The sequence below is a fragment of the Furipterus horrens genome, unplaced genomic scaffold (assembly GCF_987537825.1).
Source record: "Furipterus horrens unplaced genomic scaffold, mFurHor1.1.pri manual_scaffold_4, whole genome shotgun sequence".
Taxonomy (NCBI): Eukaryota; Metazoa; Chordata; class Mammalia; order Chiroptera; family Furipteridae; genus Furipterus; species Furipterus horrens.
In genome coordinates this window covers 75,158,740-75,185,124 of record NW_028327174.1, presented here as the reverse complement: position 1 = coordinate 75,185,124, position 26,385 = coordinate 75,158,740, and the positions used below count along the sequence as shown (strand labels likewise).

Genomic DNA, 26,385 nt, shown 5'->3' with positions numbered 1-26,385 from the left:
TACCCAAATCCCCCTTACTACCAATATCAGTTAATTCCCACGACTTATTTATTAGGGTCAGATCAAGTATTGACTTTTTATAAAGCTATAATTCCTCCAGGAATTGTTGTTTTCCCCTCTTGCATCTATAGCACTTTGCATGGACCTCTTTCTACTCTAATACTTCCTAACAGAAACCGGGTAAGGACTCTGTCATTTCCTTCCCAATGCTTGTGATAACTGAATGGTATTGAATAGCAATCTTGTTCAAATTCATGAAGCAGGCTTTAGTCATGTATCAGATAATAGTTTAAGTCAAAAAGATGGATACATTTCCATGTACAATATAGTAAAGTTTTACACAATCTTCATGCTTAATCACTTAAGACACTTGGATAAATAGCAGCAGTCCTCACAGGAATCTGTGACTTGCCTTACTGGACTTGTGGTCCACGTTGAAAGTGGCAATTGCATCCTCTGTTTTTTTCCTCCCAGATTTGGTTATTACATACTCAGCAAGTTTGTTTGCTAAATAGGTCTTTCCAGTACCACTAGGTCCTGAGAGTAGAATTCTGTGATGCTCCAACAACAAGTTAAAGTACCTTTGGATAATTGGTTTAGGAATCAGCGTATCAAAAACACAACTGTCCAAACTGTTTTATTCTAACCCTGAAATAAGAAACAGAGGGAACAGCAGGCCTTGTTATTCTACACAAGCCAGAATTTAAAATATAGCATCAACTGACAACAAAGCTTTGTTATTCATAGGAATGCGTCCTTGCAAAATACTCTCTTTGATAATTCTATCCCATACACATAAGCTTCTTCTCCTTTTTATTGAATTTATTGCCATTTTGAAGACAGAACACCAGTAGTAAGGTAGGGTAAACATCACACAAAAGCAAGCCATTTCCTTTGTTCAGGCTTCCTTCCACTGTCCACTTCATGTTTACCTCTTAAATGTCCAAAGATAAATGGAAGCATCATTATACAATCTTATTCCCTTTGAAGGTGGTAGTTTTGTTAACCACATGATCTCACTAATATGTGGGGTCTAAGGAATAAAATAAACTGATGAACAAAACAGAAACAGAGGCACGGATACATGGAAGAACAGACTGACAGTGTCAGAAGGGAGGGGGCTGGAGGACTGGATGAAAGAAGGGGAAGGAATTAGCCAAAGCACATACATGTGAGACCCATAGACACAGACACAGTGTACCAGAGAGAAGGGGGGCAGGGGCTGGGTGGAGGCAGGCAAAGGGGGGAAATGAGGACAGCTGTCATAGTGTACACATTAAAAATACAGTTAAGAACTAATAAATGTAAAGAATTAACATCAAACACATATGTGTGTGCTTATAGTCTTGCCTTTTTCTTCTGGTTTCTCCTCTGTATTTCCATTTAGCTCTCATTACACATCCCAGCTGTATGACCACTTAAGCTTTTGAAGAATACAAACTGTGATATTTGGTAAGAAATTAGAAAGGAGAGAAACAGTATCTCCTTTTACTTACTCAATTAGCTTAATCATAAAATCAAATATTGACACAGTCCTCTATTAATTCATAGTTTATATAACTGTGTTCTGATTCTTTAACATGTGTGAACAAGGAATTATGGAGACAGTTATAATTTAGATATTCTATTTGCCTACAACTAATCACATCACCCAAAACAAAGAAAATAGAATTTTTCACTCTTGATTCTGAATTTCAATTCTCTCTCCACAGTGGATATTTAATGGGTATACATATTTTTAAATAAAAATTATGGTGATGAATACATTACTTTGGAATATACAATAAATTTTTTGAATCCTCCCTACATGAAAGATGATAGTGCAAGAGACTTTAGAAACTTGAAATTCCCTAAATCACATCCTTTTTTAGTAAGTCCTAGAGAATTTTCAAAATTACATTCTGAGTTTCACATCCTCAAATCCAAAGAATTTCATTTACTTGGGTTTTAGTGTCTTAAGTAGGATTTCTCTGTTTAAAATATAAAGATGGATCATTTCATACCCAAACTATCAAAGTAGTTAACATCATTTTCAAATGTCAAATACAGAGAAAAACTGCAAAAAAATAATTTTTTGGGGTTAAAAAACACAATATGCTGACCTTTTCATTTTTGTTTTTACCTCTCAGGTTCACAGTGATGATGTTATTATCTCCAACAAGGTAGCCACAAGGCAGCAGCTCAGGCACTTCTAGGCTATGGGCTCTAATTAAACCTCTTACGCAGTAGCTAGCAATGCAGTCGGCGCTCAGACCAAGGCTAGAGGATGTATCAATGCAATACACATATTCCTAAAGGGAACACATGAAAAAAGAAAGTCAAAACAGGTTCAACTCATCTACAAAAAAATACAAAACTCATGGGGATATGAAGCTAGCTGTCAAGAATTTTAGAAATGGGTAATATAAGGATTATTAATATCAAACAGCATAAAGATAGAAAGCTTTTCTTGATATCTGGAATGAGGGAGAGCAAAAGCAATTATGTCTATGCTATTAAAGCTAAGAGAAATATCCAAAATGAAACATATCTGAACATTAATATCTGGATATCTTGCTCAACTTACCTTAAGGAGACGTCTAATTACACCATCTAAGACATCCCACTTGGTTTTCCCACTAACACCGATGGATCCTATCAAATATGCCTGAGGCTTCTGATCCTAAATAAGAACAAAATAAAACAAGGTAAAAACCCAACTGTGTGCCTTGTCTCATTACTACATTTTCTACTAAAATGTATTAATGTAGTGATGAGTAAGACTAAAATATTTATTAAGCCTATAGGTTTTATAGTAACAGATACACACAGTGGATTATATAAAATAAAATACACCCCAACAAACTAACCAACCAACCAACCAACCAAAGAAAAATAGAGCAATGGCAACAAAACAAGAAAGAAGGAGATTGGATGAAATGGTATGGTCAAGGAAAACTGATTCATGACCTATTCAGTAGAAGGGTAAGGGCCGGGAGAGACCAGTCTTCCATTTTAATGCAGTGGGTCCATTCCTGAAGACAAGCACCTGGTAGGAAGGAAATGGTGACAGAGATGGAATAGAACTATATCATATGAGTCCTAGATCTTCATCTTACGATTTATGTGATGTTATCTTTTTTAAGTCTTTTTTTCATTTATTAACTTAGAATCTCTCTCAAATCTTATCCAGCTTTAAAAATAAGTTATCCATGGGAGTATGACATTCATGTTTATAAAACAGGTCCCATTTTGAGTTTACCAAAAAAATGCACAATTTAAAAGGACTTGCTAGGTAATGTATGGGACTCATTTTAGCAAGCAAAGAATCTCTTTACAATACAAACACCGGTCCCAAATTTATCTTTTTTGTGGGATTATCACCATTACTTAGATATAGCCTGCTAAGTAGCCAGTACATTTAACATAAAAAGTGGAGAAGTTGACAGCAAAACCATTGTGATTTTTTTTACTACTATTATAGAATAAATGTGGGTGTCCCCTCCCCAACACAAAAAAATCATGTTCAAGCCATAACCCCCAATGTGATGGTATTTGGAAACAGAAACAGTAGGAGTTCATTAGAATTAGACTAGGCCATTGAAGTGGGCCTTTCATAATGGGATTAGTGGCCTCACACATAGGGACAGAGAAAGGTCCCTCTCCTCTAACACACACATTGAGGAAAGGCCTTGCCAGGACGTGGTGAGGAGGTGGAGGTCTGCAACTCCAGGAGATAGCCCACCCACATCAGCAATCAGATCGCTGGCACCTTGGTTTGGGACTGCAGTACTGTGAGGACATAAATAAATGTCTGCTGTTGACGCCACCTAGTCTGTGGTATTTTGTTATGGCAGCCCAAGAAGACCAAGACAACTACTTTCAATGTTCAAAGACACTGCCTTTTAGAATAATTCTTTTAGAATTATTTTGAGAATAAAGAAAACTTGTTTTCCAGTGTTATTGTAACAAATTCAAAATGAACACTCACACAATGCTTTACAAGCAGCTACTTTTAAATTAGGGACAGTTTTCAGCTTCACTGAGACCATAATGTCTTTCACATAAAGACCCACTTCAGGAATTCAAGTACAGATCTGAAGCTAAAGCAGAAAGTTTATGGCATGGGGATTCTTGGAATATTTGCTAGTGTAAAAATTCCTAAGTGCCTTCTCACTTTTTTTCAAACTTAAGTACTTCAATTATTTTAAAATTCTGAAGCATTTTTTTTCTGTTTTAAAAAAAGAAAACTTATAAATTTGTATTCCTGGCCACTAAATTACAGATTCAGCTTGAAATGTTATTTTTAGTTTTAAGAAAGAGCTAGAATCAGAATGACATTGTCAATTTGAAGGCAATATTTGATTCCAGAAAAAACAAAATCCTTGCCTATTCAGCTCATACCTTGCTTAAAAATGATACATACAAGTAGCATCAACGGAATTTATCATAATGAGTTCAGTAGAATGTCTTTCCAGTGTCTAGAATATTTATTTATATAGCTTATAGTGTTTTCTTTGTACGAAGACATAATTGACAGCTGTAGAAACATGTTACTGCACATCATAAATACCACCTGTATTCTACAAGTGAAACACAAAGAATATTTTAGAAAAGATATTTATGTCAAAGACAGCACTGTGTTTTCCTTAAGTTCTAGAAATTAGGGTGGCTGGCAATCAACATCGTATTCAGTGAATGAACACAATGTACCGAGACACAGTTCTAACTACTTGACGATGTCATTTCTTTCTGGCCCCTTTTGTGCCTCTATGATATATTAAGGTAAAGCCAAGACACACACTTCTGATACTATGTTTATCAGGACAAATATTCAAATATAAAATACATTTGATTCATGGTCATACTCAGCCTTTAGTAATAAAGAACTTAAGGCTAAAGAAGTACCTTCGCTCGACCGTAGCCCTTGCATATGGAGACTATAATCTTCACACTGCGTCCATCTTTGTGTCCATCTGCAACACCAGCATCATCTAGCAAAATAGCTACCAATTTAAAAAGAAAAACACACATAGCAGAGTCACGGGAGCTCAGGTTTGTTCACTGTCATGGATTTCTCCCTCAGAGTTAGTTTTATAACTGTCAATAGAAATATTCAGCCTTTCTACTTCCCATTCCAGCCTAATTGGGTTAAAAATCCTTAGCCTTCAAGATGAATTACTGTGGTTGGGTTAAAGTTTTCAGTCCAAGATTTTATTTCCGCTTCCAAAGATCTTCCCCCAAGTTCCAGGCCACTGTCTTCAGATGAAGAAGTAAGGGGTGCCCTTTTCTATTACACACCGGTCTGAGCAATACCTGAGTAATATTCGGCTACAAGATGAAAAGCAATCTGATTTTTCAGTCCTATCTAAAATATCCACGTTCAACTCTCAGGTGCCGAAATTGACTGTCAACTGAAATTATTTTCAAGCATTTGGCATCCATCCAGGTATATCACTGCTTACCTTATATTTATAAGTACTATAGTGTTATTGAATTTCAGCCGTAGCATAGAAATACTTTTTTCCAGAAATATATTGACATCACTCTCCTGTACTCTTTATGCTTATAGTTTCAAAACTGGAATTGTATTACCAGTAATCAGCTAAGAGTTACAGAAGCATGATAAAGCTAGCTAACCTTGAAAGTACCAGTCTTTAAATGTGATAAACGATAAATTTCAAAATGTATTATATGAGACTACTGTCCAAATTGGAGAATTATTAAGGCAAACTATCCCAAATATATGTTTTCCTTTGACAATGGTATTTTTATTGAGCCATATTTAATATGAAGATAGTTTTGTGGACAAAGGAAACTGGGCTATGTGCTGAAGAGCACGTGTGCCTGGTGACAGGAAGACAGAGCTGCTCTACCTGTAATTTTATAGAAACAAGGGCTGTGATTGTAACATCAAAGAAACAACAATTTAATCAAATGGCTTCTAAAAATGAAATTGTGCTGTTATCTTAATAAGTAGGAATATGCACTGTCACAAAGGAAGGAGTAAAACAACATTTAGAATTTGAGGAATATGAAGATTTTTGCTGGAAATTTTTTAATCATCAAAGACAATCTCCCTTACTGGAATTTATTTTACCACATTAACATCCTCACAGTCTCTCACCTTTTAGCCTATGCAACTAAAAAATAAAGTACTTCCTTCAGTGCCATCTTAATTCTCTTTCTTCTTTTCTCAGAAGTTTATAGTGGATTACTGGTAGCAGTTCACACCCAAATTTCTAACAGTTCATGACCAAATTAACTTTTTACTACTTTGCTAAATTATTCATAAATGTTGATAAGTACTCAAAAGTATTTATTACACACAAAACATATTTGAAACTATTCTGGGGATTGGAAATAAATACTAAGGTGAAAAGGAAAGCGAGTTTTCTACTCTTTTGTAATATACATTCTCAACAAGATAATTTCATAATGTGTTAAGTGCAAGAAATAAAGGGCATGGGTCAGTGAAATAGAATAAGTGAAGAAAGCCTGCTCTCGACAGGTAGGTTATCTTGGAGGGCTGCCTGGAGGACGTGGTGTTTGAAAGACAAGGAGGTTCAGAAGTGCTATGCAAATGAAGACCTACAAAAAGATGTCCAGTCAACACAAACAAGTACAAAAGTCATGATGAAAGAGCTGGGTGTGTTCATGGAACAGACAGATGTTTACAACGGCAGTAGCATGGAGATTAAGGGGAGAATGGGGAGTATGAAATGATGTTGAAGTAAGGTCCAGATCATACATGACCTAGTAGTCCATAATAAGGAATTTAACTTCATTTCCGATCCACTTGTCTGCTCAAGTTTGCCTTAGAAGATGTTATTCATTTTATGCTTAAAAACTATGCTTAAAATATGACATGCATCTTGACAGCAATATGATAAATATTTACCAACAAAGACTGACTGTCTTTGGCTCTCACGTATGTGACTACTTAAAGCAAGATGAATATAGGAGTTAAAAGTTCAGGCGCTTGATCCATCCAGACGTGGGTTCAGATATTAGCTCTGCCACTTACTAATTGCATGGTCTTCAACAAATTATTGTAATCACTTTCCTAAGTCTTGATTTCCTCATCTGTACAATAGGGCTCAAGTAGTATCTGCTCCATAGGGTTACTGAGAGCATAAATAGGGTTCTGACAGGGGTCTCCCCTGCCCCCGCCCCTTGCAGACCAGTAACTGTCCAGTCTGTGGCCTGTTAGGAACTGGGCTGCACAACAGGAGGTGAGTGGCAGCAGACCTTCCCTGGCATTACCTCCTGCCTGAGCTCTGCCTCCTCTCCTCCCCACAAACCCCTACTCTGTCGGTGGAAAAACTGTCTTCCATGACACCGGTCCTTGGTGCCTAAAATGTTGGTGTCCACTGGAAGAGATAATGCTTTGAAAGCACTTTCTTCCGGTGTTTGGTGTTTAAGAAATATAGCTGTTCTAACTATTATTCCTTTTCTCCACTTGTTTCTTCCATTTCCATTCACAGTGGGAGGTGCACATCGTGACTCACCCTGGGTCTTCCCCTGTTCGCAGTATATGACAGGCTGATCACCCCAAGAAATAACTCAAGGGAAAATAGAAACAGCAATTTTGAGTTAAGGGTCCTCTGAGGTTTGTTATGAAAAATTAGTTACCACTTTCAAGGGAAGAACAAAGAGACCTCTCATTTTGGTTACAATATAATTTTGACAAAAATAAACCCGACTTTTCAAACTTATACCTTTACTGGATGTATGGAGCCTGCAGTTATGTTTCAGCAACTGGACATTTGTAAATTATCCTCTCTCCAACCTACCTCTTTCTTAAAAAAAAAAAAAAAAAAAAAGTAATCATGAACCTAAGAAAGTGTTTCTATTAAAATTCCCTAGTATGGATGCCTCTCTGATTTTCAATTTTGAACTCACTAAGCAAGAACGAAGGCAATACCAAAGTACGCAAAAACTGTGAATTTGATTAATTTTATATTTAATCTTTATGGGTTCTAGTCTTTCCTAGACATGCATTTTAGTTTCATTTTTACATGGCTGTTCTTTCTCAATTACCTTCAATACTAACCTTGCCTTGTTCAACCTCACTGGATTTCCCTAGGAGAAAACAAAATCACGAAGCGGGCAGTGGAGTCCTGCCATTACACCACCCGTAAGGCACCAGCCGTCGTCGCTCCTCAGGAGGGAAGCCCAGGCCGCAGACAGGCACTTGCTGCCTGTGGTGTGGATCCTACTGCACTTGCCTGTCAGGTTCCTCACCAAGTCAACATAAGGCCATTTCTCAGGAACCTCTTATTCTATGTATTGGAAGCTTTTGTTCTTTCTTTTTAAGCACCTTTCAAAGAGTGTGGATGGACCTTAGAGATAATTCATACATTCAAGTTCTTACCATATTTCCATAGTTTTATTTTCCTACTGATTTGTGAGTTCATTTACTAAGGCTTCTCTCTGTGTTTGTCTTGGCTGCTAGTATTTGTTTTACATGGTGCTTAGTCTCAGGATTAGTTTCTCTCCCCTGTCCCCACCAAATGCTATAAATGTTTTCCTGATTTTTCAGGGAGTTTCTAATTGCCTTTTATAAGAAGAGAGCAAGTATACATTTAGACCATTCATTTTACATTATGAAGGGCAGATCTAATAGTAGAATTTTTAAAAAGCAAGAGATGTGATTGATTTAAAATGTCACCTATATTATTAGCATGCTGTGTCTCTGGTTCTCTTCTTTATTTTCATCACCATCTTCTATATTTTAGTGTAATTTAAGGCAACCCGTCGTGTCTCAGTTCTATAATGGAATCCTAAGTTACCCAGGAACATGCAGATTACTGATTGTCAAGCGTCATCTGGTGGCTGTGCTTTGTAATTACCACAGATACACATGTAACTCTCCTACACTAAATCTTATGTGCATAAAATGGCTCAAAGTCATAGGAGCAGTTATACTTTTAATTGACTTGTTCATCAGATATCGACAACATCATGTCATATGATTCAGTCTGCAATTGAATCAGCCTGAACCCTTGTTCCATCATCAATACCACTGGATACAATAGCAGAATACAGTGTGTTCTTTTTGTTTGTTTGTTGAAAAGTTAATAAATCTTCAGACTAAGTGATTAGCATCATTATGTTCTCTCTCAGCAACATTATGCAGCTTCATCTAATCAAATTTCTGAATTAGTCCTCATACACTTGCCACTGGGCTCTGTACACTTAAAACACCACCAAACTGCATGGGCTTATTAGTATTGTATTCATGAGTACCAATGATCATCAAGTTTCTTTATCCTATTGTAATCATGGAGAAAATATTTCTCAAAAAGTGATATAAAAACCATACCTCTAAGTCTTTCACTCTTCCCCAGGAATGTGCTTTAAAAATTACAATGATGTAGAATAAATTTACAAAATAGAAACAGGACTATTTCTGAGAATTAGAGTGTTTACATTTTAAGAGGGTATGAGTGAGAAGAGTTGTGGGTAACGTTCTCCAAATTCCAGTATCTGCACCCACACCCTTCCCACACCCCGTTAAGTCATAGGCATGCTTTCATTCAGGCAGCTGTGTTACCTGAGGTAACAGACTCTGTGATGTTCAGATTGTTCAGGAAAGTCCCAGTGATTGCCGTGAGGACGAGGAGGAAGTGCTACTTGAGGACTGTGAGGGTGGCCGAGCGGGCTTAGCTGTGTTACCAGTTTCTGCCTTCAACCGGTCATTTCCAGCCTTCAGTATTTCAATTTCATTCTTTCGTGAAGATGGGAAACATGAAAAAAATTGAACAGGTTTGATTGAGAAAATGGCGTCACTTCTTTTATCAGAGTTAGTTTGTTTACTAAGTAAAGCATATGGTGATATGATAAATAAATAAATATAAATTATACAGATTTCCTCCCAAAGAAGGAAAAGTAATATTTTATCTCTCTCTCCCATACATATATTCATGTATTCACAAATACAGACACACTGAGCATTAGGATTTTAATATTATTTCTTGAATATATCATATATTTGAGGAGTCTTCCAGGATATGGTTTCATTCGAATTAAGAATACTATAATTGAAGGCTTCAGAACATTTCTCATTTTAAAAGTATTGTTAAAATCTCACAGCAAATAATGACATTTTTAATACTCTAAATATAAGGAGAGTTGAAACTCAGGGCAGAACAATGCAAATAAAGCAATTTCAAATTGCTTCAGAATCCTAGCTAACATCTGAAAAAGTTTTTGTTCCTTCAAAATGGGGCACTAGGCTCTTTAATACAACAAAAGCCTTTTGATGAATATAAACAATGGCAGATGAATCTGCTCAGCAATGAGCTTTTTCTTACTTCAGTCATCTGCAGCACCAAGTGATTACTGGTTTACAATAATAAAATGAAAACTTAGCCTGAGAACAGACTGGTTCTGAATTTAGCCTTCAGATGCTTCAAAAAAGAAAAAAAAGCTTTACTTTTACATATGGCATTCTATATTACTTTTACTTTCATTTGGGAAGGCTTGAGTTATATTTCCATAGCTTTCTCATTACTTTGGTTTTTCAGTAGAAAATAGGTAAAGGTATTTGAAAGTCAGATTTCAAAACAACAACAACAACAAACCAACATAAAGGTAAATCATGGAAAAGTGAAGAAGCAAGGATCGTAGTGGCCTCGCTAAGAACAGCTGTCAGAGGAATCCAACTGCAAGTACAAGTGTCTTGAACGGTCTGTGTGCAATTGGCCAGCTTGCACTCCGACTTCCAACACCTGAGATTTCTCTGTCTGGTGTTAAGAAACAAGTTGCAAAGACAGAATAAAGAGAGTACATTTCCAAAAAAGGCTGACAGTGAGATTTATTTTTTGTAATAACTAAATGAATAAAATGAGCAGTGTTTTAATCTCTCCAGGTGCTCCTAGAGGGTGCGTGAGCCCTGACCTGCATGCGGTTCATGGCTCCCCTGGTCTGATTCAGGTGATGAGCTGAGCTGAGGGCCTCCAGCCGCATATCCGTTAATTTTCATTCCTTTTCTCTGAGCTCACCCTTCGGCTGCAGAATTATCTCTGCCTCAGCCTCCGTGCATTTGCAGATCCTAAAAAACGGGAACAAGCACAACTTCAGTGGTTGGGGGAAGCCAGAGCTTTAGGAAAAGTAATGCTTCTTTGAAAGGCTGAACAGTAATATTACCTAGCAGGTACAGAAATTGTTCACTGCTGGCAAAATCCAGAGTAAAGAAGAAAGAGTTGTTTTTTGTTTGTTTTTTTTTCTCATTAAACTTTGTTTTAATGGGTCTCAAAAGTTCTGTGACAGATTTTGGTCAAGTTGTTTCCATTAAAAAGTACTGATTTTAAAAACTAATAACTTAACTGCCACACACACACAAAAAAACCAAATGGTCCACAAAATTCTCCTTTCCTTCTGAAGGTTTTATGATGCATTATAATCATTAACCAGTCCTTTACTATTAAACTTAAATGGCCAATTGAGACAAACAGTTCTGAGACCGTTCTTCCACCACTGATGAAGACTGGGGTGGCAGGTGTTGGGGATAATATTCATTTAGCCTTCTGAGCTTTCTGGGCAGACTTAGTGACTTTGCCAGCTCCAGCTGCCTTCTTGTCCACTGCTTTGATGACACCCACAGCAACTGTCTGTCTCATGTCACGAACAGCAAAATGGCCCAGAGGAGGAGAGTCAGAGAAGCTCTCAACACACATGGCCTTGCCAGGAACCATATCAACGATGGCAGCATCACCAGATTGCAAAAACTTTGGGCCATCTTCCAGCTTTTTCCCAGAACGACGATCAATCTTCTCCTTCAGCTCAGCAAATTTGCAAGCAATATGGGCTGTGTGACAATCCAGAGCAGGAGCATATCCAGCACTGATTTGGCCTGGATGGTTCAGCATAATCACCTGAGCTGTGAAGCCAGCTGCTTCCATTGGTGGGTCATTTTTGCTGTCACCAGCCACATTGCCACGACGAACATCTTCGACAGACACGTTCTTGACATTGAAGTCCACATTGTCCCCAGGAAGAGCTTCACTCAAAGCTTCATGGTGCATTTCAACAGACTTTACTTCAGTTGTAACATTGACTGGAGCAAAGGTGACCACCATGCCGGGTTTGAGAACACCAGTCTCCACTCGACCCACAGGGACAGTACCAATACCACCAATTTTATAGACATCCTGGAGGGGCAGACGCAGACGCTTGTCAGTTGGACGAGTTGGTGGCAGGATGCAATCCAGAGCTTCAAGCAGTGTGGTTCCACTGGCGTTGCCATCTTTACGGGTGACTTTCCATCCCTTGAACCAAGGCATGTTAGCACTTGGCTCCAGCATGTTGTCGCCATTCCAACCAGAAATTGGCACGAATGCTACTGTGTCAGGGTTGTAGCCAATTTTCTTACTGTAGGTGCTGACTTCTTTAATAATTTCCTCATATCTCTTCTGGCTGTAGGGTGGCTCAGTGGAATGCATTTTGTTAACACCGACAAATAGCTGTTTCACACCCAGTGTGTAAGCCAGAAGGGCATGCTCACGGGTCTGCCCATTCTTGGAGATGCCTGCTGCAAATTCACCAACACCAGCAGCAACAGTCAGGACAGCACAGTCAGCCTGAGATGTGCCTGTAGTCACGTGTTTGATAAAGTCTCTGTGTCCTGGGGCATCGATGATGGTCACATAGTACTTGCTGGTCTCAAATTTCCACAGGGAGATATCAATGGTGATACCACGCTCACGTTCAGCTTTAAGTTTATCCAAGACCCAGGCATACTTGAAGGAGCCCTTGCCCATCTCAGCGGCCTCCTTCTCAAATTTTTCAATGGTTCTTTTGTCGATCCCACCACATTTATAGATCAGATGACCAGTAGTGGTAGACTTGCCGGAATCTACGTGTCCAATGACCACAATGTTGATGTGAGTCTTTTCCTTTCCCGTTTTGGCTTTGATTTAGTACTGGTGGTTTTCGCGACACCTGTGTTCTGGCGGCAAACCCGCTGCGAAAAAAACAAAAGCAAGAAAGAGTTTTACCAGCAGTAATACATTCACAGGCTCAAAACTGGAAATAGTAACTATCATTTCCTTTAATCTTTTCTTCCTATTTCCTGAAGTATGAAACAGGCTGTTATTACTCTATATAGTGATCCTCAAAATTCCCTTGTCACTGATACTTATGGGGCTGAAGAGTCATAGTGATGTTACATTTAATGCTACCATTTTCCAAGGGACTTAAATCTCTATTTGCAGCATCTGAAATATTCTTTTTCAAAGCAAATTTATTATCTCCTTAAAACTTTGTTTCCTGTTTTATAAAACTATGCAAAGAATAACTTTATTTGCCACGATACCAGCTTCAAGTTACCATGAAAATTCAATAAAAATATTGTAGAAAATAAATCAGAGATTAGTTTTGAACATTTAAATAATGGATGAGTGTTATATAATTTTCCTGCTAGGCTCAGCTGATTAAAGGGATCACAGTTAATGAAGCTAAATCACAGATTTCAATCCATAAAAGCAGCCTAAGTGAGGGCTGCTTGAAGGTCAGATATACTACAGCCTTCCTGCTTTGTTTGTGGTGGTTGTTGTTCTGTGGACAGCTGTGTTAGGAAATAGGTCAAAAGAATATGTTTTATGACTAATGTCATTTCCATTTAAAATGTGAGGACTAGGTTGCTGGTCACAAGACGTTAGAGCTATGTTCTTCCTTCCTGTGTAAGTTATGAAATTTCACAGGATGTCCAAGCATCTTAAATGGTCTTTAGTGGCCCTGTTCAATATGACAGTTCTAGGCTCGTCACTGTCATAGGCATACAAGGAAATCTGATTTAAATAGTATATAACACAAAGAGACTCATCAGAGCACATGTTTCTACATTCTCAATGTTGTATTCTTTCTTATAACCTCAAAGAGAGGGCGGTGGTAAAAATGCTATGCTGCAATATCTCACACAGTTAACGAAAATGGATTGTGGTTTGGCTTTAGGAAACTAAGTTTTGCTTCAAAAACAGAAGGAGAGAGGAGGTGTTTATGGCTGAAATGCATGCGAGTGATTTTAGAAAAAGCAAAAGCGAACACTGCCTGGGTTAGAACCTGGATCTTTGCAGCTTTCATGCATCACACTCCATTTTACCGGGATCTATGCTTGTAGATCACAGGGCCATTGTGCCGTTTCTTTGGTGGCTAGACAAGTGGTGACCTGCATTTAATGTACGGTTAGACGGATACATAGACAAGTGCAAGTGAAAAGAAGTGAGGGTAATAACATAGAAAAGTGGAGAATGAGATCAAGAAACACTCAAATTCTAATATATGAAAAAAGGAACACAAATGGTGACATTCTAAGAAGATCTGCCAATGACTGGCGTGGAGACCCTTTGGCAGTACGACCTGATGACATTTAGAACACAAGGACAGGCTTGGCCTGAGGCTGTCTTTTAAAAACGCATCAGCGTTCTGCAGAGGGAGCGACTTACACTGAGGCCGACTGTGAGGGCTTCAGGGACGCTGACCCACAGTGGCCAGCGTTATGGGGCAACTTGGGGGAGGCTGGAAGGGATGAGTCCATGAGTTCTTCAATGTCCGAATGCGAGGAAGGAGGCTTGGTGGACTTCTTCCCAAAGGCTTGTTTGAATGAGCTTCTCAGCTGAGAAAAGGACAGAAATTACCTGTCCCATCTATTTGCACTTGGTGGATTTTGCTTTGGGGCGTTAGTTTGCAGGTGCCATCCTAGCCACTGCCTGGGGTCAGTATGTTTAATCGGAGTATTAACAGTGGCAGCACAGTATCTCTAAAAAAATGATACCGTGTTTTGTGTTTTTGTTTTATTCTTGTATCAATCCAGTGCAGCACACATACAAATAGGGAGGCTTTTAAATAGTGCAGGGTGAAGGGCATGGCTGTCAGTGCACTCATTTAAACTTAGTACCTTGAAGGGATTTTATTTCCAATGCTTCTATCTTCAAGGTAATTTGTTTTAAATGGCCACTATAGCACTACAATCAAGTCATGTCCTGCTGACAGTATCAACTTAAAAAGCAAAATTAAATCAAATTCACCTAACACTTCATTAACTGTGGTTTTCTATTCAAAATTTCAATCCCCATATGATTCAAAAAGCAGACTTAGTAACCCCTACAGCTTTGTTCAGAAAACGGTTTTACTTCTTTTTAAAATTTGAGATTAAAATGAAAAGACACAAAGAAAAGACATACAAGGTAATCTTCTTTTAAAAAGGTATGAAAGCCTACTTCCAAAATAAATAGCATTCATGCCAAGGTAGGGTGTTTTCTATAGATGCATGCCAAATTGTCCACGGTTTATATTCACCTCACTTCCTCTAGAGTTCACCTTGCAGAAACATGAAAGAGTGCAATTACAAATCAAGGGAATGAAGGCTGGTCAGTATTTTAAAATATTACCTGCATAAACATTTTTTTAAATAAAAAAGATATTTCTTTCATTTTTTAGAGAAGGCACTCCAGTAAAATCTTCTGATAGTTATGCTTTGGATTTTATTAGCAGTTGTATTTACTTAAAATCTACCTTTGTTTCACAGTATTAAAGGAAATTCTTCATTGTTTTTAAACATTTTTGCATCTTCCCTTCAGTTTTTTAGCAATTGCATATCATCATAAATAATATTTCTAGCAAACAAAGTATAGTTCTGTTAAAGTGTATTTCTATAGTCTTGATATATTCTCTTAGTAAAGAAAAATAAAGCAGACATTAATGTAGTTGATTTCTTTTGAGGTGAAGCTTTATTCACACAATAAGCCCTGTTGATGTCAGGGGTGGGGAGAGTCAAGGTCTCTTTTTTCCCTTTTACCAACTCCATTTCTTTTTTTCCTCTTTCATCATCATAATCATCACTATCACCTCCTCACCCATCATCAACAACATGTCATCATCTTCACCAGCATTATCAACATCACCATCATCATCATTAGGATCAGTCATCATCTTTCATCAGCAAAATATAATCCCTACTCTAAGTCATCTACTTAACAGATGTTATTTTCCTTTACAACAACTCTATAAAGTTAGTATTGATTATCTTCTTTTCACAGATGAAGAAATTTAGGTTTTGCAAAAGTTGAAGTAATCAACCCAAATCCAAGTCCTAAGTGGCAGATCAGGGATTCAAACCCAAGTTTAGCCCCAATGCTAAAGCATACTCTTCAGCACCAAGCCTCCCTGATCTGGGCGAGGAACACAGCATCTGTGGTTTAGTCCCTTGACTGAGACTCTTTGCAAACTGCTGCACATCTCTGAAGCCCCGCAGGAAAAAGCCTGACTCACTGTGCAGTGATGAGCTCCAGAAGCACATGAATGAGGATGGCTTACCCAGTTTTTCTTTTCCTTTACTTGGAGTCAGCATCATTACCACTGCCAATGCTGGAATGGCTGGTGGCACTGTTGATACTAGAAACGCTTTCTGAAGAATGCTGCCTTCTGATGAGGAGATCTAGCAACAGATTGAGAGGATCACATTTGCTCATAAAGGCTGTAATTCTGAACAAATAAAAACATAGCTATTCTGAGAGGCAGCCTAATAAAAGTCAACATGACTTTTAATTAAGATCATCTCAATGTAGTTTGGTTTTGTAACTTTAATAGAGGACAACCAGATTAGTGTTACTTAACTGGGTTATCTGCATTAAGAGTCAATGGGGGACACCATCTGGGGACTTCGGGCCAAGATGGAAGCTTAGACAGACACGTTGCGTCTTCCTCCACAACTAAGAAGGAGTAGAACAACTATCTCAAAACTAGAAACAACCACAAGTTCCAGAAAATCGACTGCATGGAAGTCCAGCAAACAAAGGTATAAAGAAGAAATACTCATCCAGACAGCTAGAAGGGGTGGAGCTGGGGCGGAGAAGATGAGGTGTGGTGGTGGCATCAGCGGCAGCAGGTCACACATTTTAAAAAGTCAGGAGGGACACCTGGGGAGCATTCCAAGCTCCTCGGGGGACCTCACAGCTCACGGTCCCAGCAAAAGGGAAAATCAAGCCTCATTGCTTCTGAGTGTGCAGACCAGTGGGGGATGGGGTGGAGGCAGAAACTGCCAGTCTCTCAGAAGAGTCCACTTGTTTAAAGGGCCCCCACGATCCTAGAATATTCGCAGACCCACCCACTCTTGGAACACGGCCAGGGCAGCAGCTAGAGGGGTGCCAGTCTGGTGCAGAAGTGGGAGAGGTGCCTGGAAAAGGGGAGAGTGCTGGGCAGGGGGCATTGTTCCCTCTCAGGCCCCTCTCCCACATATAGCGCCACAACGTGGTGAAATGGGTCACCCTGTACTGACGAATCCCTAAGGCTCTGCCCCTTACAAGGTAACAGGTGTGACAGCTCTACCTGAGACACAGAGGCAAACAAACCCAAGAGCCGGTCAGAATGATAAGAGAGAGAAGTATGGCCCAAAAGGGGGAACAGATCAAGGTTTCAGTGGGAAAACTAAGCAATGAGGAGATAGCCAACCTAACAGATAAGGAGATAGACAACCTAACAGATGCAGAATTCAAAACAGTGATGATAAAGATGCTCACAGGCTCAACAGATATGCTTGAGTACAGCAAACACATAAGAGAAGAAGTGAAGGCGATGCTAAGTGAAACGATGGAAAATCTACACAAAACCAATGGTGAAGGGAAGAAAACCGGGGTTCAGATCAATGATTTGGAACATAAGGAAGAAAAAAACAGTCAACCAGTGCAGAACGAGGAAGCAGGAATTGAAAAAAATGAGGAAAACTTCCCAAATTTTGTGAAGGAGATGGACATACAGGTCCAGGAAGCACAGAGGGTCCCAGGCGAGCTGGACCCAGAGGGGGACCACACAATGACACACCACGATTGAGATGCCAAAGGTGAAAGATAAAGACAGAGTCCTGGGGGCAGCAAGAGAGAGGCAGAGAGTTGCCTACAGGGGGGTGCCTATAGGACTATCAGCTGATTTCTCAGAGGACACTTTGCAGGCAGGAAGGGACTGGCAAGATGTATTCAATCTGATGAAAAGCAACCTACAACCAAGATTACTCTATCCAGCAACGCTATCATTTGGGATGGAAGAGCAGATGAAGTGCTTCCCAGACAAGGTGAACTAAAGGAGTTCATCATCACCAAGCCATTATTATATGAAATGTCAAAGGGACTTACTTAAGAAAAAGATCAAAACTATGAACACTAAAATGACAACAAACTCACAACTATCAACAACTAAATCTAAAAAACAAAAATTAAATCCAACTAAGCAAACCAGAATAGGAATAGAGTCCTGGGTATGGGGATCACTTGGATGGTTATCAGCTGGGAGGGAGGAGGGGAAGAAATGGGGAAATGGTTCAGGGACTAAGAAGCATAATTGCTTGGTACAAATAGACAGGGGTGTGTTAAGGATAGTATAGGAAAGGGTGAAGCCAAAGAACTTGTATGCATGACCCATGGACATGAACTAAGGGGGGGGGGGTGAGACTGCTGGAGGGAAGGGGGATACTGGGCAGAGGGGAGCAAAGGGCAAAAATGGAACTACTGTGACAACATAATCAATCAAATATACTTAAAAAAAAAGATTCAATGGGAATCTCATATAAGACTGCAGCACTGGTGATTTAATGAGTTCTGAGTTTTGTCCAAAAATAAAATGCTATGTTACTAATTCTACTGACTGCCTGGATTAAACTGTACTTCCAAAATGATTTATTTAAAAAATGATTAGTTCCATGGAGGAAATGGAAATTCATAATAGCATGGGAATTAATTGTCTTTTTAATATTTTTGATTTAAATAAAGTTATTGAAGCCAAATATATTAACTTTCCATTTCATAGAATCATACGACGTTAGAGCCAAAAGAAGCACTTCATCTCACAGATGAGGAACTGAAGTGCAGAGAGGTTAACTAACTTTATCAAGGTCGAAGAAGCAAGAGGGGAAGAGCCTTAAGAGAGAGAGACTATGGGAAGACTGCGTTTGTGAATTAAACAGAAAACAGTCCATCATACCCCTAATTCCTGTCGATGACTTGAAACAGTAATAACAGTGAGAATAACAACAGGCAATAATAAAGCTATTTTTACTCTATGCTTACTCTACCCTGGAACATATCATTTTAATATTTAAGTAAACCGCTGAAATGAATTTAATCACTAAATATGATTTTCCCACAGTCCCTTAGCTGAAAACCAGTGACACCAACCAGGGACTGGACTGATTCCAACGTCCGCTACACTGACAGCCATGTACACACCTCTCTCTGTTTCTAAAAAGCATGTGGTGCTTCTCTAGTTACATATTTTGAAGAGGAGAGCATTTTATATTTAATCACCTTTTGAAGACACTTACTTACCTCATATGATCAGCCTATACATTTTATTTATAGTTATTAAAAATAAAACTGAAATTAAAATTTTATTACAGTGAACTGATTAAGTGTTAGTGGAGACGCTAAGAGTTTACAAAATTATTTTTTAGGTCAAATCTGCTTTTAGGCTATTTCTATTACTATATTTAATTGGCATTAATGAACACTAGTTAAGCAAAAATCACATTGGAACTTGAAAATTAATATATGGCTTTCAAAATGCCTCCATAGAAATAATGGGATAAAATCAAAGCTTTTCAGCTGACTGATTTATTCACCAGTAAAATAACCTATGTCAAGGAACTCTAACTGGTTATTTTTAAAACATACTGTATTCCCTCACTTATCACAGGTATTACATTCTAGAACCCCCGCGATAGGTGAAAATCTGCGAAGTAGGAACCTTACATTTATTTTAGTATTTATATATATTTTGAGGCTTTATAAACCCTTTCCACACACTTATAAACCATTCCCAGTCCCTTATTAACCTTTCTCACTCCCTTATTAACGTTTCCACACTTTTATAAACACTACTTATGTTCCTAAACCTATTCTACACTCTTAAACCTACATAACGTTAACAACATACATATACAGTACCGCAAAATCCTGCGATATAGCGAAAAATCTGCGATAAATAATTAAATATAATATTTTTTTATATCCCACAATACAGTGAAACCGCGATAAGTGAACCGCGATGTAGAGAGGGACTACTGCATAATAAATGAGTTTCCATGAAGGTATAAAATATATGTATACATCTTTCTATCATTACACTATCATTACACTATCATTGTTGGTATATATGTATATACCAATAAGTATTTTAATTTTTCCATTAAGATAGTAACATGCTGACAAATTTTAAAGGAGGGGAAAACTAGAGCTATTTTTCGGAATCCTTGAGAGTTTGGTTTCTTAAAACTATTATTAAAAATAGTGATAACAGCCCTGGCCAGTGCAGCTCAGTTGGCTGGGCATCATCGTGCAAACTGAAAGGTCACCTGTTCGATTCCTGGTCAGGGCACATGTCTGGGTTGAGGGTTTGGTATCCAGTTGGAATATGTGCAAAAGACAACTGATCAATGTTTCTCTCTCACATTAATGTTTTTCTCCCTCTCTTTTTCCCTTCCTTCCCCCTCTCTAATATCAATAAAAGAAAAAAATGATAACATTCATTGTTGTTACATTGCAAAAATATTATCAATGCAAAAGGCTAAATCAAAGTATATATGTGTGCTATTTTGATTCAACAATATGAACATAGTATCTCTTAATCAACTAATATGGAGGTTATATTAATAATCAATAGAAAAATGTGTGTAGGTATTTATTTGTGTTGTAAATTTATGCTATGGCTGGTGATAAGCTTTTCTGAACAAGATGTAGTTTTGCTAGTTTTTCCCTAATAACTGACTTTCACAAATAGAGCAGATGTATTAAACATTAACGTAGTCCAGATTTTTTTATTGCATCCAGATAATAAATTGTATCTGAATTGGATTAATCCCCAATTTTTAAAAAATAGGTAAAATCTTGTAATCGTAGGTCAAAAGTAGTCTTTGGAGGTATTATGTTCAACTATGACTCTGTTTCCAATAAAGATTGGCAAAGGCATAATCTCAACAATATCAAGAATGAAGGCAATGCATTTTACTCTTCTCTAACATTCCTTTCTTGTGCTTTAAGTATTTGATTCAGTACATGGAACATCACAGAGCCAGGTAAAGGATGGTTGACCAAACAAAGACAAGAATCTGAGTAAGTGGATATTTCAGTTGTAAGTTTATTCCTGAATTCATTTTCCACTTCCCATTCTTGGTACCACCACTGTCCCAGTTCAAACTACCCCCTCACTCACCTGCTCTACAGCCACGAGAGGTGTCCAACGTACTCACCTCAAACCGTTCTACCAACAGTAGCTAGAAAACCTTTTTAAAAGAAAAACTTCATAATCCCTCTCTTGCTGAAGACTTTTCAATAAATTTCCATTTTAATAGAAACAAAAACCAGTTCAACTCCTAAATATACCTTAAGTGCCCCCTCAGTAATCTAATCTGGTCAGTACTTATCTCTCCCACCTGGTTCTATTTATTTTACCTCCGCTCATTACCTTCCTCGTGTAAGTTTCACAAAGTTGCTAATCTATTTTCTGTCTCAAGACCCTCTCAATATTTATTGTACAATATCACTTGGTTCAATTCTCACTCCTTGGATCTCCCCTTAAGGGTTGCTATCCTGGAAAGGCCTTCCTGACAATGCCACCTCTAGCGGGTTCCTTGACTCTTATTCTAGTCTATTTTAGAACTTGTAACTATTTGGGTTTGTACATTCACCTACACCAATGATCATGACAATTGTTTATGTTTTGGTCTCCTAGAGACTAAAAATTGATGGAGACAAAGACTGTGTTTATTTTGTTTATCATTTTATAATGAGTGTATCGCATGTGGTAGGTGATCAATAAGTATTTGTTGAATAAATTTATTTTTATTAGTCATTCAACACAACTATGTTTGCCAAACACTCCTAAAAAGTATTTATTATTGCCCATGATTTAATACATGTTTTGTCAAATTGTACTTGATATATCTTAAGAAAAAACTATTCCATGTTTATGCACAGAAGCAGTAATTTAAAAAGCAAGTTAATTTCAAAAATATATAAATAAAAATTGTCATTGTCTTAACCTTTCAGCCTTATAGCAATTATTATTTTTTAAAGTCATAATTCTTAGATGTACAGTATTCCCTCACTTATCGTGGGTATTACATTCTAGATCTCCCTGCGATAAGTGAAAATCCACGAAGTAGGAACCTTACATTTATTTTAGTATTTATACATATTTTAAGGCTTTATAAACCCTTCCCACACACTTACAAATCGTTCCCACTCCCTTATTAACCTTTTCCACACTTTTATAAACACTACTTATGTTCTTAAACATATTCTACACTCTTAAACCTATGTAACTTTAACAACATATGTATACAGTACCACGAAATCCCGGGATATAGCGAAAAATCCGCGATAAATAATTAAATATAATATTTTTAAAAATCCTGTGATACAGTGAGGCTGTGATAAGTGAACCATGATACAGAGAGGGACTACTGTAATATACATACATTATCTTTGATAAAGTGGATTGTGAGCCCTCTAGTATACAGACTCTCTTTTTTTGTATATTTGTATCCCAAGATCAAATAGGGTGCTTAATACATAGCATATGCTCAAATAATGTTTGTGAATAAATAAATTTATTCTATTATAGAATTTTTATCAGGGTTTGTAAATAAATGTGATGCACAAATACAGAGAAAATATAAAGTTAACATAACTTTATAATTGCTATGTAATTTTGCCATAGTTTGATCTGTCTGTAAAAGTACTGCCTCATTCCAAATACTTATCTTAAGACTCTAGGTTAAAAATGTACCTGACATAAAGTTTTAAAGGTCTCAAAATCCTAATTTCAACATTGCTTAAAAATACAATTTATAGCTTATATAATCACCTTCATAACCCAAGGAAAGACATAATAAATCTAATTGATTGTTAGTTTCTCAATGCTATCTCAGTGCTCAATAGAGTAAGCAATAGTTTGTGTTCATTGACTTAAATATTGACTTTTAATAGTACAGAAACACAATCAACCCTTTATAGTTATTTGTTTTTGTTAGTTTTACATCCTAAAACTTATTTTTTAATCTTTCTTGTTCAATTTGTAAATTAACTGTTATCATTTTGTTTACTTTAGGCACCCCTCCCACATTTTTGAACAAAAAAATTTCTATTTTTTAATTCCAGTAGATACATCAAGCTACCTGTTGCCTGAGATAAAAGGAAATCTCCCAGAAAGTTTTACTGGCACTGTGTTAAAGAAAGGACGAAGCCTTTTTAAATCCCTTCTGGACCTATTTATGGCAGAAAGATTTAGAACATACGCTGCTTTACTACAGCTCTAAGATAAGCTTTCAATATGCAGTAATTTTCCATGCAGCAGATAAGTCAACTCCCCCACATGGAAACTTGCTAAATTCTTAACAGAAGTAGCCCCTAGAGAACTAGTTTGTCTTTCAATTTAAGTATGTCTCACTTTATATAACTGTTTTCCTAAAACTTAAAATATTTTAAATCATATCATTGTTTTCTATGAACTTTGAATAAGCCCCTTTTATAGGCAACACATTGTCATAGCCACTAGGATTATCAAACAAAGCACCCTCCCATAGCTCAGCAAAGGCAGAATATTAAATAAATTAAGACACAGAGGTATAATGCAAATTTTGATAAGGAAGTGCAGTTATTTCCAGAAAGATGTCACAAGAATATCTCATCCAGTTAAGGGTCAAGGAGGCATATTTAGGCTGATTCTTGCAAGGCCTCAAAAAGTTTTTATGCTGAACAAACAGGATAGAAAGTTCCAAGCAGAATAAACAGGATATATAAAAAATTTTCAATGAATTGGAAGCCGTTCAGGGTAGCCGAAATGTAAAATATGCAATGTGAAAAAATAAGATATAAGGTGTAGTAGAATGTCTAGCACATAACTAGTAAGCAATATATATTTGTTGAATAAATGAAGCCCACGTAGAGATTATGTTAGGTTAAGGAGTCTGTATTCATCCTAGAGGCAACATGGGATAGCTGTATATATGAGTTGTTGGATGATTGTTCTATTCTCAGTGTGAAGAAGGAAGTAAAGTGGTGTAAGATGAGGAGCAGGATGGCTTTAGGGGTTTCTGGTCACGGCTCAGGGAAGACGAGAGATGTTTACAGTAGGATCAAAGAAAAGGGAACAGATCCAACTGATATTTAAGGGATAGAATCAACGGAACTTGGCAATTTATTGCGTGAGGAGAGAGGATTTATAAACGACATATAGATTTCTGGCTATAAGAAAGGTGCCATTTACTGAGGCAAGGGACACTGAAGGCTCAGCAGATCTGAAGAGGTAGATCGACAGTTGTCAACACACAGAAGATACCTAAAGCTAGAAGAGTAGATGAGTTTGTATAAAATGTTAAATAACATGAAGAGAATCATAACGTAAAATATCTTAATGGAAGAGAGCCTAGGACTGAGTCCTGAGAAATATCAACACTTAACAAATGAATACAAATGACTGAGTCTACAAAAGAAACTTTGAAAGAGATTTAAAGAAGCAGAAGAAAAACTAACAATGTGGGTGTCATGATCATTAGGGAAAAATGAGTGTTTCAAGTAGAAAGGAATGGGCATTAGTATCAAATGATGTTAACAAGTGAAACACAATAAGAATTTGAAATGTTTTACTGGATTTAATGTTGTATAAGTCATTATTGATCCTGAAGGAAACAGTTATGGTGGAGTGGTGGGAAGAAAAGCAACGCTCCAGTGGTCTGGAGTGTGATTGGCTGCTGAAGACATTGAAAAACTCCGTAAAAACTTCCCAGAAGTCATCTGGAAATGGGAAGAGAGGTGACAGTCATTCAGAATTTAGGAAAGCATGTTTAAAGTGGTAAAGAAGTAAGCATATTGAATGTTAGTGAAATGAGTTAGAACGTGAATAAGTAGAACTTATGTAAAGAAAAAAACCAAGACATTAATATAAAGCATTTTCTTCAGTGGAAAACTAAGCGGGGGGGGGGGGGCAGCAAAATTGTTTTATCATTGTTTAGAATTGTTAAGGCATAGTAATGATGAAGAGCAGACCAACTTTTGGTCCATTTCTCACTGTTTTAAAAATCCTGTACAAGAAGTGCACCTTTTTACTGCTGTCACCCCCAGGATGAATTGCTCCTCGTACCCCTTACTTTGTATTTTGATTTCTGACTATATTTTTTATATAGACCTAGATTTTTATGCTCCTTACTGAGTTTGTTTTTTGCTTGATATCAGATATGAATGTATTAACCAACCACTCATCCCACCTTCACCAAATTAAGTGAAGAGAAATGTGTATATAATTATAGAAGCAAATTCCCTAAGGGCAATTTAAAAATTATTTGATAATGAAAGCAACTGTTCTTAAATTCTGAGATTCTAACTACATTAATACAAATTACTCATCACTAAGTAAAAGCATCTCTTCTCCAATTAGTAAATAAAATAGATGACTACTATATTGGATGCAAAATGACAATATTTCTAAATATACCTTTGGGAGGGTGATCGGGACCATTCAGCGCTCCCTGAATGGCCGCCTGTGCAGCCGAGTTCTGGGCCTTCACCATTTCAATGGTTTCTTTTAGTTCTATGAGTTCAGAATCCTGTGAAACAAACAAGTTAGAAGCTTTAATACCTAGAGAGAAAAGTAAACCATCCCTGTTGTTCAAAACTCACTATCAAATGGGTTTGATTTTATGTAGTGCTAACATCCTGGGAGATTTGGAGATTTGGCTGACCTTGTCCAATTGTATCTAACAACTTCTTACTTAGTCAAATGTAAAGGAGAATTAAACAATTTGTTTTCTTGGTTATTTTCATATATGATGTGAATAATTCTTATTCTTTTCAAAGGGTGACACCCAGAGCTGACCAGTACAATATAAAGCATGATATCACATTGCTTATTTTATACTAAACTTACTAATACTACCTGTGGTCCCATCACATAATTTGATATCAGTAAGCACTGTGCACCATATTGCATTTACCGTCAACTGGAGACCCTGAGTTTATGTCAAATAAGTGATTTCAGATTTTGTCTCATGTATTTTGCACTTGGGGAATGGACTGTTTACATTCGAGTATAAAATCTGGAACTCATCCATAACTCACTCCTATTAAATGTCACTTTATTAAATTCTGCTGGCATATCAAGGTAATCTTAGATTCTGATATTTTTCATTCAATAAAATTTCCAGTATAGAGACCCAGTTTCACCAGGCCAAAGCCACACAGGATTTTTTTTTAAGTGAATAGAAATAGATGTGATATATAGTCCTTAATAGTTAAATTACAAAAAAGGTTTAAAAATCAAATTTTTATAAACCATCTCATTTCTGAATTTAGGTAATTTTAAGATATGTTCCAAGGAAAATCTCTGTACCAGAAATGACTCACCATGAGAAAGATAACA

General features: G+C 37.3%; 1 protein-coding gene and 1 pseudogene across 1 annotated transcript; both read right to left on the bottom strand.

Moving 5' to 3' along the window:
* Positions 1-578: 578 nt before the first annotated feature.
* Positions 579-10,953, bottom strand: LOC150012240 (neuron navigator 3-like). Its single transcript, XM_090275154.1, has 6 exons — positions 10,885-10,953; positions 9,539-9,614; positions 4,888-4,985; positions 2,567-2,662; positions 2,123-2,291; positions 579-648 (listed from the first exon to the last, which is right to left on the bottom strand). Exons 1-6 carry the CDS (start codon positions 10,951-10,953, stop codon positions 638-640), a joined length of 519 nt encoding a protein of 172 aa, XP_090131280.1. The 3' UTR covers positions 579-637.
* A 430-nt stretch (positions 10,954-11,383) lies between these two features.
* Positions 11,384-15,915, bottom strand: LOC150012239 (elongation factor 1-alpha 1 pseudogene; annotated as a pseudogene).
* Between the last annotated feature and the right edge of the window lie 10,470 nt (positions 15,916-26,385).